We start from the raw sequence: 21319 nt of genomic DNA, 5'->3' as shown, positions 1-21319 counted from the left end.
CACCCGCTACCACTATTACCATCTAACACTATCTCTTGTCCCTTCCATTTATGTATTTTTGCATTATATGTTTATTTCTTTATCTTTTCAACTAGACTATGCAAGACAAGCTTTGCCTGCATTTCTCCATTTTTAATCTCAGATACTAGCAAAGAGTCTGACATATTTATATATTCTATAAATATTTGCCAGTGGTAAGCAGGAAGGCACATAGTGAGAAATAAAAGAAGAAAGGGAGGGAAGGAGGAAGGAAGTAAAGGAGAGAGGGAGGAAGAGGAGTGAGAAAAGTGCTCTATCATGATCTTCCATCATCCATCCCACTTTCCATGAATGATAATCCCTTATACACACCTCAATATTATCATAATAATGGTCATCTGGGATGAGTGGCTGTCATATCTCCAAAACTAGAGCTCATCTGGTCATCATCTCCTCTAAAATCTCAGGTGACCAAGTTTCAGAGCAGGATGCAAACTCTTCCTACAATAAATGCAGAAGCTATCTTACTCTGTCTTTCATGGAGTAATATAGATTTGGCATTTGTTTTTTACCTTTTAGCCCACCATCTCACCAAGCAAAACATGAGAATCTCTACTTTGTGTGGTTCTTCACTTTCTCATATTAATGTATTTTTAAATTTACAGTATATTGTCTGTAATTCCAAATTTACAGAATGTATCTTGTAAAGTATCAATTTGCATGAAGTCGAATTTACATAAACTCAGTGTCTTGCAACCTGGAGAAATGTTGTAGGGTAGAGGCTACTTTACATGTATACATCTGAAATCTTTTCGTAATTAGTTTTTTTTTTCCTAAACTATTGTCATCTCTATTACAGTATTCCTTTAAAGATACAACATCTCTATTATTCCTTTAGAGATAAAACATTCCTTTATATTATATTTAAAGATGATAATAAAATTGAGAACAAATATATTGGGCTCTATAAATTCACATTTTCATGAGCTTAGCTTTCAAGAAAAAATTCTAAACCTTTTTCTATAAAGTTGCAATGTAAAAATTAGTTGTATAGCCACAGAATTTACTGATTTGTACTTAAATATTTGTAAATGGCAGAGTACACCATTTACAACGGACTAGGACTTTAGGAGTCTCTTGATATTTTTAGCAGCTATGATTATTTAAAAAAATGTTTAATAAGAACTAACTAGTGACCAATTCAAGTTCATAATTATATTATGGACTTACCAAGAAGTACAGAAAGGTAAAGATAAGCATCTTAATGAAGAAACAACAATTATCACCGTGATCATTTTTGACTTTTTTCTGTATTTTTACTACTTTCCAAAAATAGAAGTTAGGATGTTGTAGGATAAATTATTTACTAGGTCTATACTATCTTTCACGGGGTCAGGGATTACAGATTTGGCATCTGTTCTTTGCATTTTGGCCCACCATCTCACCAAGCAAAATATGTGCCACTGCCTACCATATACTCTAATATACAACATTCTACAACAAAATTTCTGATTTCCCACAAAAAAATCTGCTTTTCTAATAAACATTTTAGAAAGTATCTACATTTTAGAAACAATATCTATAGAAAAATCATATTTTGTTACTTAATAGCTAGTTGGAGAATTCATTCCTTTGGGTTTAATTTTATCATTTTATTATGAAATTGTATGATGGTCACTTATTGTATTCTACAGTGTTTAATTGTGACGATATTTGAAAACTTTTTTCAATACTTATGAGCTGAAAAATATATTTATTGTAGGAAGGAATAAGCAAAACACTGATAGTTGGTTATTATTAAATAGTTGGTGGTAGTAGCAAAGTTCAATTAACACTTAAGAGCCATCATTGCAAACAAAAAAATAAGCAAAAGTAAGGCCGGGGGGGGGGGAAAACAAAACTTTGTGGCAGGGCATGGTGGCTCATGCCTGTAATCCTAACACTTTGGGAGCCAGAGGTGGGCAGATCACCGGAGGTCAGGAGTTTGAGACCAGCCTGATCAACATGGAGAAACTCTGTCTCTACTAAAAATACAAAATTAGCCGGGCTTGGTGGCACATGCCTATAAAAATCCCAGCTACTTGGGAGGCTGAAGCAGGAGAATTCCTTAAACCCTGGAGGCAGAGGTTGTAGTAAGCCAAGATCATGCCACTGCACTTCAGCCTGGGCAACAAGAGTGAAACTCCATCTCAAAAAAAAAAAAAAAAAACTTTGTCATTTCTGAATAAAGACTGTCACTTCTTGCCAAGGGGCATGTGACTTCATTTTTCTCATTTTATTAATTAGGCCACTCCTAAGAACATATCATTCAAACTATCAAGCCAGAAAATGAGGTGCAATATCTGGCAATATTAATGATGAACCAAATTCTCCCAGTGCCTAAACTCCCTGTTAGTGAGAACCTTTTTAAAGATTCATTAACAGTCATTTGGAAGTAATTATGTGAGGCATAGTAAAGACGGAGGAGTAAAACAGAATCCAATGCCAACTCATTTTCCCAAAGACAAAAGTTAATTTCACCTCAAAAATGCCAATTTGTAATTCATAGATGGAGAGTGCAACCATAAGTAATTTAAATGTAGAGTATATGAAACAAAGATTAAAGACAATTTTGGTAATAATTTTAATAATAGTTCTCCATAATCATATCTAAGTGTTCAATCAATACATTTTGAATTATTCTGGTACTACCTTTTCTCCTAGTATGATATCTGTTTTCTATTTTGAAGGTCATATTGTGCTACCTCTTAACATTCTTAGATTTGTAACAATTCTTGAAAATACAAAATTCTAATCTGTCTTATGAATCATAAACAAATCAGTCACTTCCTTATGGACATGAGATCTTCAATGACCTGTTACCATATCAGACTTCCATCCTTCCTTACAGCTCTTGTTCGTCTCATTGCCTTCTGGCTCATTAATTGTGTACCAGATACCTTTTCCTTCCCCAAGTGTGTGTGTAGCCCTTTGTTATTGCAAATATGTCTCCTCTATCTTAGATACTCCAGAGGACTTTTGCTTTAAATTCAATAAATCCTCATTATTCTTTCTTGAAATAGTTTCCTAGTCACATTGAACTGGTTAAAATTATTACAAAATTTTAGTAATAATTTTTAGAATCTCCAGAATATTTTATTATCCTAGACATGTATTGCTATATCTGCATAGCTATAGATATGATTGGTTCATTGGTTGGTTGGTTTTACAGTCTGCGTTTCCAGTTTTTTGTTTCTCACTTTTCCTATAACATAGTAAGTTTACTTTGTAAACCAAAGTGATGTTTTTAGACAAAATTTTCATTCAACATTAATTAGATTTTTAACTTGACCCCTATTTTTAAAAGGACTTTAAAGAACTAAAATGCTATCTCCTTTAACAATGTTACCGGAATGCATTATTACATGCAAATGGGTCACTTGCTCCAAAAGGTTGTCCTATTGTGGGAGGAGGCAAGGGCCCTGGAAATGATATTCTTTTCCTTTGTAGTATAGCTTTGAGGAATTTTTTAAAATTTTTTTTCTTATTCAGACAGTGTCTTGCTCTGTCACACAGGTTGAAGTGCCATAGTCATGGCTCACTGCAGCCTCAACTCCCTGGATTCAGGTGATCCTCCTAGCTCAGCCTCCCGAGTAGCTGGGAATACTACTCGGGATTCACCATGCCCAGCTAATTTTTGTATTTTTTGTAGAGATGGAGTCTCACTATGTTGCTCAGGTTGGTCTTGAACTCCTGGGTTCAAATCATCTGCCCATCTCTGTTTCCCAAAGTGCAGGGATTACAGGTGTGAGCTACTGCACCCAACCAGAATGTTATTTTTAATATCTCACACAAAATATTTTAAAATAAGCCTATTAAACATGCCCATTTTATACATTTGCACATGTATAGACACACATTGTCATGCATTTTCTTTCCTATAGGAGACATACTTAGTGGCTGTTTGTATCATTCATTAATCAATTACATTGAATGATGGTTTTAGTGGAGTTTAACATGATGCTAAAAGTAAAAAAAAAAAAAACCAGAAAAAAAAATTAAAGCCCAATTTTGATTTGTTACTGAGTGACTCAATATAGAACTGATTTCTAAAATTTAGGTGTGATGTATCCCTAAATAACAGAAAATAATCATAAGAGTAAAATTCTTATTTCTTAACAAAAATGTCTAAAAATATAATTTAAGTAATACTTTTAAATATACTATGATCAACGTTTTTATATGTGCAACCCTATAAATACCTAGTATTTTTACGAGATTCCTTAAATAGCAAATGCCGTGTTTCAAGGAAAGAAGATTGGCTAAGATAGAAAAACAGAAGAAGTCAGTCATTGATTAGGTTAAAGATATCTTACTTCTTGTCCTGCAGTCCTCTCTGATAAGAAGGGCTTGTAAAAAATGATAATGTCCTTGTAATATTAAGATTCTGTCATATGATTACCGACAAGCAAAATTTTAACAAATTGGGTTAGACATTGATGTGCCATTTATATATCATTTCTCACCTGCTTGAGAAGAAAAGCAAATGGGAACATAAGAGAAAATATTATTTTGGTATTACTCCTTAAACCTATCTCTTCAAAGATTGATAGGAATTTTGAATACTCTCGATGCACTATCTTAAAACTGCAGAAAAGGGCCGGGCGCGGTGGCTCACGCCTGTAATCCCAGCACTTTGGGAGGCCGAGGCGGGTGGATCACGAGGTCAAGAGGTCGAGACCATCCTGGTCAACGTGGTGAAACCCCGTCTCTACTAAAAATACAATAAATTAGCTGGGCATGGTGGCGCGTGCCTGTAATCCCAGCTACTCAGGAGGCTGAGGCAGGAGAATTGCCTGAACCCAGGAGGCGGAGGTTGCGGTGAGTCGAGATCGCACCATTGCACTCCAGCCTGGGTAACAAGAGCGAAACTCCGTCTCAACAAAAAACAACTGCAGAAAATGAGGATTTACCCCTATGAAATTCTGTACAAAAGAATGTTCGGTTACATATATAATTTGATCTCTCATGTTCTCTTTTCCATTTCTGGGATAATTTCTTTTATCCTTCAAATAACATGTGTATTTCTGGTATTGTTAAGCACAGGGAAGTATAGTTTTAGGCTTTATCACTTTGTTTTATTAATTAATAAAAGAAAAATTCTAAATATTCAGTTGACTAATGCAAGACTTCTAATATCAATAGTAACAATGTGTGCAGAAGAAGGTAAAATATATGTGATTTTTAAAATTGTAAAACACTACTTGATCTCAGTACTTTTAACATTAATAAATTTAGGAACCTCGAAAACTAGTTCCCTAAAATTTGTCTCAACCAGGGTCCATATTAATGAAAATTCTATCAACTGAAATACATTGGTTTTATATTTTTCTTGTAAATGTTTAAAAAGAAAATTACCTGTTAGAAGATAAACATTACATTGATTTTATCAAAGGCACTAACACTTGTTACACTATTTTATTTACACAATAAGCCTTCATGAATACCATCCAAGAGCCAGTCATGAGCAGTGCCTAATTACAGAAATAAACATCTACATTCATTCTTAAAGGACAACTGGCATTGTGTGAAGGAATAATCACTACAATTCAGAGTCACCAAAAACATATAGCACATTCACAATATTTGTCTATGGCCAGGTTTATTCTTTTCAATAATACAGAGGGACTATAGAATGTTTGAAAGAGAGATTAACGTATGCTTCCAATGCTGAATGAGGGGTTCACACTCAGAATTTTACCTGAAGTCTTTGAGGTATTTCAGGATAACTATTTAGATTACTAATCTTTAAATATCACACACAATAAATTTTAAGAAGATATCACTGGTCACTTTAAAGCTTTAGTTAAATGCCATAAGCTGTCTGACATTCTGCCATACACCAACCAGAATAAAGCCAACATCTACACACCTTATATAACTAACTATTAACAGATTCAGTCACCATTATAAGGTGCTGAACAATATTCAGCTGACTAAAAAGCAGGGTGATTTCTACAATACCTGTGTTGTAGAATACTTTGACCCACTTTTAGACTTTACATACAGTTCATGGGATAGTCTAAATATTACCATATCTGAGCTGAATTTAACTTAAATAACCCTTTTTGATGCCACATTTAGTGGACTAATGATAAGACCAGAATCTTTATTAAGTTAAATAAAAGCTAGCAAGCATAAGAGAAATTGTGCAATTGATATATTTTTTTTAATTTTGCACTTGGATTGTCTGATGTGCTAAATATCATATAAACATAGAGATAGATAGATGATAAACAGAGATGACAGAAGCTGGGCACAGTGGCCCATACCTGTAATCCCAGCAGGGCCTAGGTGGGAAGATCACTTGATTCCAGGAGTTTGAGACCAGCCTGGGCAACAGGATGAAACTTCATCTCTAAAAAAAAATTAAAAATTAGCCAAGTGTATTGGTGTGTACATGTAGTCCCAGATACTCAGAAGACTGAGGTGAGAGGATCACTTGACCCTGGGAGGTTGAGGCTGCAGTGAGCCATGATGGTGTCACTAGACTCCAGCCTGCATAAAAGAGCAAGAGCAAGACCCTGTCTCAAAAAAAAAAGAAGGAAAAAGAGATCACATGTAGAGAAAGAGAGAGAGGGGAGAGGGAGAGAGAGGAAAAGACACACAGAGGGGATATAAAAATATGAATCAAATTGATTCATATTTGTGCTGCACTGAAAAGCATCACTTGATATCTAGTCCAAGAATCCAATCAGAGTTTATCATAGGTGATACTGGATGAAGTTTTTAGCTTTGTTATATTTAATTTAATAATTTATAGACTGAGATTAAATATATGTACTTTCTCTCTGCCTGGAGTTTTACAACTTACCTATTCATAGAGACCACAGAGTGATAGAATTGTTCCTACAAAATCCTTGCCTCAAGTTTACCCCCACCATATATACTTACTTATCTAAAAAGCACTGTAAAATTTCACGAATTGAAAGTTTGAAAGATTGCATATATCATTTATATATCATCATAGGTAAAGGAAAACAGATTTAGAAAGAAAGATTCCCTCATACAATCTTTATAAAGCGTCTTTTGAAATCTTTTTTAGGTTCTTTTTCTTTTTGTAGTTTTGAAATTATTGTTATAGTGCACATTTTACATTAAATAATTCAATTTGTTGATTGTGAAAATTGTTTTGAATTTTATGAAGCAATCTTTGAAGTGCTTTTAAATTTTGCTGTAGTTATCTTTCAAGTTTTTAGATAATCTGCTCTCATGAATAGCTACAAAAAAAGCATATTCTAACATTTGTACTACCTAATGCAATAATTTCACAACAGTAATTTTCAATAAAAATATTTATTTGGATATTTCCTAATAGTGATGTTGAGTGATGGCAGAGAGCAAAGTCTCATTCCATCACTCCTAGTCTCCTCTTCCCCAACTTTGTTGGAAAAGTGGTGGTAAATTATTTCCTTTCTCTGAGCTGACTGAGGATTGTAGAAACTCTCAAGCAGTTCAGTGCTGGTTCCTTATAGAAAAGAAACCTTGTTTCCCCTTAGTAACAAGAATATCTGACCCTATAGTGTCTTTGATGTTATATGGTATATTCTGGGGGAGGCAATGATTAACAATTGCAATTGACAGCTAGTATTCTTTAACCATCAAATACCACTCCCTACTTTGCTTAAACAAAGATACTAGAGATAATGAGTCCTACGTAAGAGTCAGAAAAGAACTCGGAGCTACAAAACACTTTCTTTTGTCACTTTTGGCTAATTAGTTGGAATTTCTAACTTGAGTTTATTTACTTCTTTCTTTCTACTTACCTGTTCTCCATTCTATCTTCTTCCTATCTTCCCTCTAGCTTAAATCTCTATCTTCTATTTACTCTTTTAATTTCTTAACCAACATCTTCAGTCCCCGCCCTGAATCTTTTTCTCTGCTTGACCACTTTCATCCTAATTTCCTCTTGGTGCATAAATTTTTTCCTTAAAAATCAAAAACAGCAATGAGATATCAGTTAAGAGAGCCACTTAAATGTGTATGTATTTATGTAAGTAAATCCTTGCTACTCAAAGTGTGGTCTTTGATGACCAGCATTATCACCTGGAAGCTTTTTGGAACTACAGAATGTCAGAACTTGCTCCTGGTCTGCTGAGTCAGAATATACATTTGATTACAGTGCCCAGGTGATTCTTAGGTGCCTTGAGGTTTGAGATGTTCGGGCCTAAACAATATGCCCTAGAAAAGCTAGAGCTCCCACTAGCACCAAGGTTGGTACATCGAGGTTGGTCAACAGGTACAAAATTACAGTTAGACAGTGTATTAGCCATTCTCATGTTGCTAATAAAGACATAACCCAGACTGGGTAATTTATAAAGAAAAGAGGTTAAATTGACTCACAATTCCATATGGCTGGGACAGCCTCAGGAAATTCAAAATAATGTCAGAAAGCACCTTTTCACAGGGTGGCAGGAAAGAGAATGAGTGCCCAGCAAAGGGGGAAGCCCGTTATAAAACCATCAGATCTCTTGAGAATTCATTCACTATCACAAGAACAGGATGGGGAAAACTCCCTCCATGATTCAATTACCTCCATCTGGTCCCACTCATGACACATGATGATTAAGAGAACTACAATTCAAGATGAGATTTGTGTGGAGACACAGCTAAATTGTATCAGAGAGGAAGGATAAATTCTGGTGTCTATTAAACAACAGGATGACTATAGAAAGTAACAATGTATTGTATATTTCAAGACAGCTACATTATCACCAGAAAGAAAAAAAAAATTTAAAGTAATGACTATGGTAATTACCTTGATTTGATCATTACAAAATCTATACATGCATTAAAACATCACACCGTAACCCCATATGTATGTATGATTATTATGTGTCAATTATAAACCAAGAAAAATAGAGTGAGATTTTTTTTAAAAAGAATGTAACTGCCAAAAACCACTGGTATATTGAGGTATACAGAATTTATTCACTGAATGGATAAATAAATGAGAAAATTAATGTAGAAGTTGAGAAAATTTTGGTTTTTATTCATGTATCTGCTGTCAGAATTTTTAGTTTAATGGTTTAAATTCTCTTTATATATGACTTCTCTTAAGATAAGTCATATATATGACTTATCTTAAGATTTTCTCTTAAGATAAGTCATATATAAAGAGAATTTAAACCATTGCAAGAAAACACCGAACTATGAAGAGTGGTACAGTGAAATTTTCTAAGGATTAGGGATCTGATAACCTGGGTTTCCCTTAATTACTATGAATGTAACATTAGACAACCATCATTATTTTCACTGTTCAGTGAGGTCAATAATAATAGGCCTATTAATAGCAGAGTGATGAGATGAGTTATCAGATGAGAACATAGTAAAGAAAAGCACAAATTGTAAAGTGACACTAATACTGAATGATGTTAAAGGATGTCTTGTTTGAGTTCATTGTCATAGGTAAAAGTTAAAATAAGCACTGCATTTTCTAATAGCCATGGCTAAAAGGGAAGCCTGTTGACTAGAGATGCAAATTCTCATTGTCTGATATGAATAAGAAAACAAACTTTCCCCAAATTTATCAAACATATGTAAAGTTGACACTCAATAACTGGACATAACTGACACTGAATAATATATTAGACGATGTGATATGCAAAGACAAAGCAACACCACTCAAATAGGAGTGTCTATAAAATCTGAGTATGTAAAATTAGATATAAATGTATTGACATAGATGTCTTCAGAAAACTAAAGTAATACGGTAAATATATATTCCTAAAAGCAGGGTTGATATTTTTCACAAAGAAGAAGCATGGAGGAATTGACTTCCCTTGGCTGGTACAATGTATTTTATAACTCAATCAATTTTTTATTCTCCACTGGTAGATAATGTACAGCAAGTTTTAAATCTCCTTCTTGACCTTCTTTGAATGCTAACTCTTTTATAACAAAGTAAACTTTTCTGGAACAGAAAAGCATATCTGATTTTTTTTTCTACATATTCACAATGTATGGCCTTAAAACTTTATCCTTCTACTCTCACAGAAGATATGCATTTCTTAAACTCAAACAGCAAAGAGCAAACCACTAAGTTCATGGTAGAGAGCCAGGTCTAGGGTACTAGAATGATTATTGAAAAATTGCTATTAAAACAAATAACTACTTGCAGTTTAGGAATCGTAACATTGCTTATCTAATATTTGCTACATACATTTTCTCCGGTACTTTGGTGTAATATTTTATTCACATTTTTGATCAATGAAATTTTATAATTTTTAGAAAACTAATTAAATTATAATTTTTGTTTATTGATTCTAACTGCTAAATTCATGTTATATGTAGAAATGATTTATTTTCATGTACCCCAAAGCCTAAAATGCAATAATAATAAAAAAAAGAAGTGCTGCTAGCACCTGCTCTGTGCTCTGATAATGTATATATCATTACATACTTGCCTTGTGCCAAGTACTGCGCTCAGTACTTGACAAACATTATATTATTTAATCTTTACAAAAAAAAAGAAATGATTTATATTTTATTATAATTATGATTTTTAAAATTTAACTTGAAACTACGCATGAAATATGAAATTTAAATTGTGATGAGAGCTACAGCTCTTTATTTCTAATGATGTTGCTCCTTAAACAAAAATTATTTTATCTACAAGTAAAAATTTTAAAAAACAGAAATGATAACAATAAACTGACTAAAATTTTAAAACATTTTAAAATTTTCACCCATTTTCTAAAAGATTGTAAACAATTTTTCATTTATCAGTCTAACAAAGATTTTTAAAATGTTTACTATTCAGTGAAAAGCTACATTGATGTTGGCACTCCCATAAAGTGCATTTGTAAATGTAAACTGATACAGCTTTTCCAAAAATGAAGTTGATGATGTCTCCAAAAAGCCTTACAAATTAAATTAAATCATGGTACATCTGAAAGATTAGTTATTCAACACGTGAAGAGGAATCTGAGTCAATGGAACCAGTAAGCACGCAGACAAATACATTCCATAGTGTTAAGATAAGACAGAATTTGAGACCACCCTACTGTTGGGTTCATAATAAAGAACATTGAAGGGGAAATGCCAAGATATGCTGAATTTAGATAATGAAGGATACCATGTTAAGAATTTGCATGGAATCTTATAGTCCATGAGGGACCCTTAGAGTTTGTTAGTATGTTGTTTTGTTTTTTCTTGTTTGGGTTTTGTTGTTGGAGAGAAACATACTGAGAAGTAAAGAAGCATGAGCATATTCACAGTTGGAAAGTCCATAATAATAAACAGATAAATAAAAGATAGAAAATGTGGTCTAAATGAGGAAGATATCGGAGGAGGAAAAAAGTGATGACATTCAGATTATAGCAAAAAGTAAGATGATAATGCCTAGTGTAGATGATATGATTCATATTAATGTGAAATGTTATCAATATTATCCCTCTTTGACATGAAATGAACATTAGCAAATGGTCAGTAGATCTATCCTTTCATAGATTTTCAAAATATGGCTACAGTTTTTGGTTTAAAGTATTTGTTAGTTTTCAACGATTGTATTTATCTTTAAATAACACATAGGTAAAAAAAAAAATGTACTCCAAAGCCAAACACAAATAAACTTGTCATAACTTATTATAAGTTATGATTATGCATAATCATAACTTTCATCTTTCTGATAATTGTTCTCCACTTCTTCATTCAGTGCTTTACCAGAAAGTTCAGATACAAATATAGAGAGCAAGTGTCTACTTTTGAGGTAATCACACTCTAGTAAAGGAAGTAAATTGATACACTAACAATGTGCAAGTAGTTTTATTAGAGGTACTCACATAGCTAGGCACTGATGATGAGGCAAAGAGAGGACAGAAGCTCTCATTATTATTATGTGTAGCTTTACGAATTTATTAAAGATGTCAACCCCTGTACAAGTAAAAAATATGCCAGAGTTTAATATATAGTAGAATACAGGTAAGAGTAAGTACTTTTACACCAGGCCAGTGGAAACAATCAGTTTTGCCTGGGAAATTATGTAAAGCATTGAAATGGATATTAATCATTGGTTTTTAAGAACAAATATGAGTGTTTCAGGTTGAGGACTAGGATGTCTTAGGAAGGGAGGTAATTTCAGGCAGAGACATCAGCATAAAGGAACGCAGATAAACAAAGACATAGGTAGTCTGATAATATTTGAATCTAAGACAGGCAAAGGACGTATAAAACAAAAATTCTGGGTAGGGGAAGGACTAGTTATGAAAGCCCCAATTAGGAATCTTGACTGAAACTACTGAATATGTTTGGTTAGGATCATAACATGATCAAATGTGTATTTTAAACAACAAAATGCCGTCTCTTGAAGAAAGTGCTAACTTGTAATTAGTCATACAATGCAAATCTCCAAGAAGAAAACGGATAAATGCAAAATTTTAGTTTGATTTAAAATGTGGATTCACAAGGAAGCACTCTGACTATAAGCACCTTTCCTGATATTCCAGGTTCTTTTCTGTTGCTATGCTGAAGTTAATAAAGACAGTGTAAGACAGAGCTGTCCTTACTGTTTGTCCTTGGCTAAAGTCTTGGGAAAGCTCTCTAATTTTAGGTCTCATTTTAATCCATTGCTTTTTATCAGAGAAAATAATTGTATTTTATATTATATTTAAATAAATTAAAGATGCTAATAGTCTTTTAATGACCTCATAATATTTTGAGATAATGCTTTCAGTATCCTCTTATTTATTTTAAGACTTAAGTTCCAATGCTAAAGAAAATTTGTCTTCTCAGCAAAAACATTTGCTTATGTGTAGGTTTTCATACTGTGCACACTTCTTATATGATATAAATCTCTTGAAGAGGAAGAAAACACAGATTTACACGTTTCAATATATTTATTTTTAAATTAAACTTAATGAGTGGATTTTACTTTTCATTTTCACCTAGAACAACTTTTTATTTTCAGAAAGAGAATATAGGCCACTAGTTTTATTGTAAGGGTCTTGATTTGAATTCATGAATTCTGAATTTTAGTACTGTACTTTTAAATGGCACCTCAGAAGTAGGTCATTTTTCTCTTTTCTTTCTTACTTCTTTCCTCCCTGCCTTCTTTGGTGTGTGTGCATCTACTTTTAATTACCTAACCTTTTTCCACACTTCCGTAGTAGGAAATATCAGAATCAACTTTTTATTTTCCTTCACATTCTTTCCTATGCCTATTTTCTTTGGTGGTTTTTCAGAGGAACACAACAATCTGTATATTCCTACCTGGGAGTGACTTTCTGCATGCTGGGATTATCATCCACCTGCATCCATGACCCCATCTTGGGGAAGGAGTGTTTACAGAAGACTGAGGGAAGACGAAACCTTCACTTTAGCCTATCAGACTTTCAGACCAAACATGAGTTTCAACAGGGTGATAGAAGTCACAGCCATATCACCTTCACATATGCAACTGAACTTGTGACTATGTTCTTTGTATTTATTTTTTGCTTCCTTTCCAATCTTAGGGATTAAGTGGTTCGCAATATTTAAGAGCATGAGCTTAAAATCCACCTCTACTACTTACAAACTATCTCATCTTAGACAAATTTCCTGCAACTCAGTTTCCTCATCAATAGAAAACATAGCAATAGTGCCTGTCTCATTGGCTTATTGTGAGAGTCAAATATATTACATGCAAAGCACAGAGAATACTCCCTGGCACATCACAAATACCTAGGTTCAATAAAACTTGAGTATTCATCCGGGCCTGGTGGCTCATGCCTGTAATCTCAGCTACTTGGGAGGCTGAGGCAGGTGGATCACGAGGTCAGGAGTTTGAGACCAGCCTCACAAACATAGTGAAACCCTGTCCCTACTAAAAATACAAAAAAGTTAGCTGAGCATGGTGGCAGGCACCTGTAATCCCAGCTGCTTGAGATGCTGAGGCAGGAGAATCACTTGAACCCTGGAGGCGAGATTGTGCCATGTGAATTATGGTATTATGAAATTCTAACTGGGAAGCCTTATTCTCCTTAATACTTGAGTCACATTCCTCATTTTAAGTAAAATTGACCATGTCTATGACTTTTAAAGTTTCCACACTGCCTATGGAGTCAAATTTGTTTCATCTAGTATTTAATATGTTTGCTGGCTGGCCCCATCAAGTCATTCAAACTCCAGTTCCTAGGGAACAAAAACTAAATTTCAGCTTACTATGAGATCTGAGGTATAGATATTATGTTTATGTTTTAGATATTTAAAACCTTTTGTTTAATAAGTGGCTTACTAAATGTATTATAAATAAAGTTTGGGCTTCCTTACACTGTTGCTCAGAAATATCGTATTTGACATGTCTTTAACTTACCTGCATACATGTCAAAAGACTTATGATCATAATAGATTGTAAAAGGAAAGAGTATGTTAAAGGAATTAGCATAATCTAATATTTTTATACAGTCAGGGCAAGGAATTTTGAGAGGAATTCCAAATACTTTGTTTAATTCAATTTTCCCAGTACAGTTTCCATCAGTGTTAGCCTGATTCATAGAAAAATTTGAATCTCTGAAATATTTTTATTTGTCACCTATACTTCAATAAAGGAAACAGAAAAAAAAAAGAACCACAAGCTTAGAGAAGTTAAATAACTTGCTTGATGTGAATTCCAGTGCCAACATGGTTACTGTGGTCATATGGCTAAGAATAGAAATAAAGCTAAATATCTTTTACTTCTTAAAGTTTAAGCCAAATTTGGATAAATATGAGGTATATAACATTTTTATTTAACTAAAACAGTATGTTTTTCCTTGGCATGCTTCCCCTTTTTGTCCCCTCAAAAATTTAAGCTGTTTTATAATATCTGTGCAGTTATAGCAAATTTGACCAATGATTTGACTTTTGTTTTCTCAGAGGTATGGGAATGACACAGTCTAACATATTTCTTGGTATTTAGATCTTTATTTTCTAGAATGAGTTTGATTATATTTTCATTCTGTGAATTTCTCTAGAGAGTATGACACTATTCTTCCCACCCTTGCCACTAATGTAAACAAATCCAGGTTTGTGAAAAATTTCCTCTTCTGTTTAGTCACTTCATTGTTTTCGTGATGTGTTGTTTGTATTTCTATGTAGTTGAGGATTTCATCAATTGGTATTTTGACAGCAAGCATAAAATGTGGTGTGTGTGTATATGTGTATATTTTTGTTTGCCTATTCAGCATACTGAACATGCAAATATTCAATATGATATTTCAATTTTATTTATTATATTTTGTTTACTACATTATGGTATACCACATATTAGTCAACTTTTAATCCTATGGTTAATATTTCACATGTCTTATAAGTTAGTTATTTAATACTTTCTACTAACATTTTGAAATCCTGTCTATCAAGAGATCTGAGGTATAGTTATTATATTTATGTTTTAGATATTTAAAACCTTTTGTTTAATAACTGCTCAAAGTTTTGGAAACATCATGGCTGAATGGCCTTGAATAATATACCTGAGTCCTAGGAATCTGAGATGAAAAGTTAGGGTTCAATGATAAAACACTCTTTCTTCCACAGGAAGGTTTGTGTGAAGGATGTGTTTATAGATATTTATCGTATTTCTGAATGAAATCATATGTATAAATAGTGTCAGTTAAAACTCCTGTCCTGGAATGATTCCAAACTAGATGGTGCTTTTTCTTTGCAACCTATATGCCCTTGGACATGTATCTTAACCACTTGAACCTTAGTTTCTCATCTAAAAGTGATGTTAATACTACTTTTTAACCTCAAAGCAAAATGATTGCTTTCAGGTCTATGTGGAGCCCACAACCTTCATGACAGGAAGTCAAAGAGACTGACAGGCTGCATATGCCAGCTTTCCCTAGAAATATTGAGAAAGTAATCACAAAGTCTAAAAAAAGACAGCTAACAGATTTTTGTTGCTGTTCCATTTGCTCCTCAAGCTGAGAAGCAAGATGGGAACAGACAGGATCAACAAGCTTCCTCTAGGGGCAGAAAAGAGAAGACATTCGCTCCTATTTCACAGTGGATTGACAAAGGTGTTTCCATAGGTAATAATGTTTTGACTGAGGACTGTCAGCACAGGAAGCAATGCAGTGGGATTGGCCAAAGAAGAAAAAGGATGACAATTATGTATTTGGAATTTGTCTGAATATCAACAAAGGCAGGAAAAATTTGGTCTATAACATACCTACAATTGTTTTCTTATTTAATCCATTGTGTGTGAAAGGATGTAAGTGACAACCTCCAACTGTCACAGAAAACCGTGTTTTACTTCAGTATCTCGGATGATGAGTTCTATGCCTAGCACAGATATATACATCATAGAATTAATAAATATTTAGCTAAATGAATGAGAATTAACTTATTGATGTTACTTATAATATCTGTCAAAATACATTTTGGACAGATTATGTCATTGTTAAATAACATAAGTAGTTAAATACTAGAAAAAGATTTCTGAACTTCTAGAGTACTGTTTGTAAAACAAACTCTCAATAAATGCCTGTTGAGTAAATGAAAGTGGGATCTCCTAGTTGCATATATTGTTGAACTATAATTTAAGGGGAATAATGGCCAACCCAAGAGACATTTTTTGCTAGAAAATTCTGTAATCTTGAGGTGCTCATACATGGAATAAACATTTATTCCCTATGAATTCTAAATTAAGTATCTTATATAGCTTTTAAATTAACATGAAAGTACCTTAAATTCTGCAAATAGGGATGAGAAGCCATCATATGCAGTGTGAAAATATTGAAGAAAATTCAGAGGCCTAGAATACAGTGGAGCCAGCTGCATTCCTATAGGTGTTTAATCAAGATTGTAGAATAAATACAAATAAATTGAGAACTGGAAAGTTTAGAGTAAATAAAGAATTCTGTTAATACAGCTAATTCTGTGAATATGTTTTCAACATGTCAAAAGTAAAATGTGCAAAAAAAGTTTAATTTGGCTAAAGATAATATTGTTTGACTCTATTAAATATTTATATGCATTCAGCAGTTTTGACTCACAAAAAATCCGCAAATTTAAAACTGACCATTCCTCTATTTTATGAGATTGAGAATAACATGAGTATCGTGTATTACTCATAATTACTTGAGACACATTATGGCTAATTTTGAATATTATAATCTCTAAGGAATTAAAAAAAGATGAAACTTTGTGATTGCAAATATATTCATTATCTTGCTCAATCAGCAGTTTTGCTCCTAGTAATGTTCAGATCCTCACAACAAGTCTACTGAATTGCAGGAGTGCAACATAGCTTATTGGTTATTTTTTATTTTTTAACACTTTCTTTTAAATATGTGGCATTCAGCTAATTATATGACTAAAAATCTGACTCAACCACAGAGTCATTAATTTACCGGCAACATGTGGACATGGTATTACTCTTCTTTCCAGGGAAAATGTATATGTAGTCTTCCCCAGGAAAATGAACAAGCTGGACTCCTAAAGCCAGAAAGGGTTATATTTTATGAAGTGTCTTCTGTCTTGTTATTTTCAGTATCTAAGTTACTATCCCTGACAAAGTCTGATTGGGCTCTGCTCTGATCCTCAAGGCTCTGCATGTGGATTTGTTACTCTGTGATCTCCAGTTACTCTTTTAGTTAGCACCATAATCATTTAGCATTTATTCATTAAATAAAATATGTTGGTTTGTTTCCTAGCTCTATCCTATTCTCCAGAAATATTCTTATTCCATTAGCTTTCCTTTACTTTCAATGTGGAAAGCATTCATCTTTCAACCTTCAGCTTTAATTGATGAGCATATTACCACCACTTGAGAGATTCATGCCCAGAAAATCAAGAGTGGGTATTGGCAAATATGGATATGGGGAGGTGCATTTAAATATGTGGCAAGAAACAGTATAGAGTAATTGAGTGATATTTTTTCCTGAAGGGATAATTCAGCAGAATGTATCATTTTTATTCCCTTTAATTGGGTTGGTTTTTATAGTGAAAATAAAGTATAAACCTTGTTTTTCTACAACGGGAATTCTCTAAAAAGAAATTACTGACGATTTGTTGTAATGGAAATATATATCCGAAGCCGTTGCCCCAACAGGAGCATGTTAACTGCAATTGTACAAGTGTTCTCTCTACTTTACCGAAAGAAATGTTCATAATAATGATGTCCAGAAGACAATTTTCCCCACAGTATTCAAATTCAAGTTATAATTAGCTTCATTAGGATTTTAGATTACTTTTAATATTTGTATAGAGCACATTTTAGAACGATCAAGGTCTTGATCTGTCATGAGTTCCACAAGAAGATGATCACTTTGACAAGTATTCACAGGCAGCAAATCTTTTTCTGGGTTGTCCTGTTTGTAATATTCTTACCATAATGAGAATGAATAATATCTAATCATAATTAATGCTGTGAATCATGAGTAGAAACAAATAAATACTCTGTCATATAACATAGTGGGTATAATTAAAGATACCTAATTGAAAAGATGATAATCTTTAATCTGAATCTTTAATCTGTACTTTCTAAATAATATTATTGTGTTAATGTTTTTCGCTCAGTAGCTCACCCTAGATAACATAGAGTTTGAGATGAAGTATATTTGTTGTTATAGCTAAATATTGTCAGATATCTAGGAAGTAATAAGATATATTAATTAAGAGAGATAAGGAATGATATATAGGACAGTATTTTTAACATCAGAACACAGTTTACTTTTTAATTAAAATGTAACTTGTTTAATAATTTAATGTGACAAAATACACAACGAAGAGAAATCTAGAGAACTTTCACAATGTAGCCAAATATGCAAAAATGCAGAAAAAGAAAATCTATGTATCTTCCCTTTCCTTGAAATGTTGATGAAAGTATTAAAAATAGTTTCATATTTTCATCAAGGGTTAGATTGAATAGCTTCAAGCAACTTTTTCTAATACAGTAAACTCGTTTATCAAAATCTAATTTTTCTTTTATCAACTGATTAAAACCTACCTTTTTAAAAGCAAGTTAAAATAGTTTCTTTTTAAAAAAAGAAAAAGGCTGTTTTTAAAATCATGTATTAAAAGGTCTATGTGATAGAATCAAAGAAGCATCAGAAATTGGTTCAAGATCAAATTCAAGGTGCTTTCCAAAGCTTTCTTCTACTATAAGAATGGAATCAGGTTATATGAATAAAATCAGGCCCAAGCTCTTTTCAAAACCTTATGACTCTAGTGGAGAAAACAGGACAACATATTCTCTTCCTTCTCTACATATACATTCCCCAGGGATGCATATGTCTGAAAAGGGAAAACAGATGTTTTGAGTATGTCCTCAAAATAAACAGAAAGGGTGATATTTGATCTTCTAGTAAGTGCTTTTCAGTATTACTTAAAATCCCAGAAAGTCATATTAAATATATTATCTCTACTTTTCTTATTTTTCTTCTCCATTTAGACCTATAGAAAGCAATTGTAAATATATTTGTGTAAAACACTATAAGGAATTGCACTTTTCCCCTAACCTCAGAGTATAAGTAAAGCCAACTTCATTTCCTTATGCTTACAAAGTTGTTGAAATGACTTAATCTTTACAAGTGGTGCAGATTAGAATGTCCAATTCAATGTATTTTACTTACTTGTAGAGCAGCATGTGGTTTAAATTGCCTACTGAATGGCAAAAGAACCCTTGTGAATTAACTATCATAAATTCGCTGATTACAAATTCATATTGTGTGGTTTTATGACGTTAATAGCAAAGGGTATGCTTAGACAACAGGTTGAATTCATATAAGTGGCATTTTGAACCCTGTACTGGGAGTGTACATTTTTGTTGCAAGCAGTATTCCTGCACATGTGGTGACTTATTGAAAATGTAATCTTACCAAGTAGATGATCTTTTGATTTTCTTTTCATCTAGTTATAAAAAAATGCTCATTTCCCATTCTTCTTTTCATGAACACCATTTTACTAGTGAATATTTCTTTTTTTTTTTTCATTTGTCCCATTATTTTTTTCCTCTTCAGGTGCAATCTAGCTCCTGTGGTGGAGTTTGCTGCAGATGTGGGAACTAAATCAGATTTTATTACCATGAATCCATCAGTTGTACAAAGAGCATTTGGAGGCTTTCGAAATGAGAGTGACAGAGAAAAATTTGTGCATAGACTTTCCATGCTGAATGACAGTGTCCTTTGGATTCCTGCTTTCATGGTTAAAGGAGGAGAGAAGCACGTGGAGTGGGTTAATGCATTAATCCTTAAGAATAAACTGAAAGTGCGAACTGCCTATCCATCACTGAGACTTATTCATGCTGTCAGAGGGTAAGTGACTGGAAAGGACCAGTCTGTCCTTGGCACAGTGGAACACATATAACTAAACATTTTCCCTGGACAGGAAGAAGCTTCAGTAAAATCTCCAAATGGATATATGTTGCCATTATTTTATAATGGTTACTCTATTTACAAACTTGAAGGTTGTTTATGTACAATATGATTTTAACTCATCCTCTTTTTTGAAAAAGCAAATTGTTGAACTCGGCACTTATTTATGTCTGCTCATGACCAGACTACTAATTTTTATATTTTTTGCACTAAAAAGTAATAGGAGTTCATAGTAAAATTAATGAGTTTTGGGTAAAGAACTACAACAGAAGTGCTGAATGGCTAGTGGGCAATATTGTGTAAGCTTAAATGTTAGATATATTTAAGGAGCAATTAAGTCCCATCTGTAGCCAAGAGGCCTATCGTGAGAGAGGAGTCTGGCTGAGATAAAAATGTCTTAATGCTTCCCCCCAAAGTCACAGACACTGTTTTAATGAATTAAGCCAGTATTTCCCTTTTATTAACACAAGTTCAGGAAAAAAAAATTAAGATACAAACTCTTGCTTAAAAGTAGAAAATGACCAAAAGATTAAATTCACTCATGCACACACATAAGTGTATAGAGTAGATAAATCAAAGATGAGCAATTATGTATTTTTACTGGAAGTGTACTGAGTGTCAGATACTGTAGCTACAAAAATGAAGAGCTGATCACTACCTTTAAAAAATGCATAGGCTTTATGGTAGAAACACAGGCATATACAATTCACTAGTGGCATAATAGAGGAATATATTGTCAGGGGTGTATAATTTGTCCCTTAGGTTCACAGAGAAACTTGGAAAGTGGACCAAACATTTGAACTGGACTTTAAAAACAGAATAGCAATTGCCAGGGATAAAAGAAAGAGAATAAGAAAACCAAAGAGAAGGAAATGTTGTTGCATTATGAGCGGGTGCCAGGGCAAGGAAATGATGAAGTTCACTGTAAAAGTATGGAATAATGGAATCTGTTGTGGAACCTGGAATACAAAGTTGGAAAAGTAACTTGGGATGTGATTGACAAGGGAACTGAGTTTATGCTGTAT

The 21319-nt window shown here is 33.2% G+C and overlaps 1 protein-coding gene across 1 annotated transcript in view; it reads left to right on the top strand.

The window, feature by feature from the left end:
• The window catches only part of ST8SIA4 (ST8 alpha-N-acetyl-neuraminide alpha-2,8-sialyltransferase 4), an 89968-nt gene that overhangs the window by 23716 nt on the left and 44933 nt on the right, over positions 1-21319 (top strand). The window contains exon 4 of the mRNA XM_012459471.3: positions 19941-20234. Within this exon, the coding sequence (XP_012314894.1) occupies positions 19941-20234 (294 nt within the window). The remainder of the gene's footprint in view (positions 1-19940; positions 20235-21319) is intronic.

The sequence above is a fragment of the Aotus nancymaae genome, unplaced genomic scaffold (assembly GCF_030222135.1).
Source record: "Aotus nancymaae isolate 86718 unplaced genomic scaffold, 86718_ANA_hifiasm-v0.15.2.pri h1tg000014l, whole genome shotgun sequence".
NCBI classification, from domain to species: Eukaryota; Metazoa; Chordata; class Mammalia; order Primates; family Aotidae; genus Aotus; species Aotus nancymaae.
This window is presented reverse-complemented; position numbering and strand designations above follow the sequence as displayed.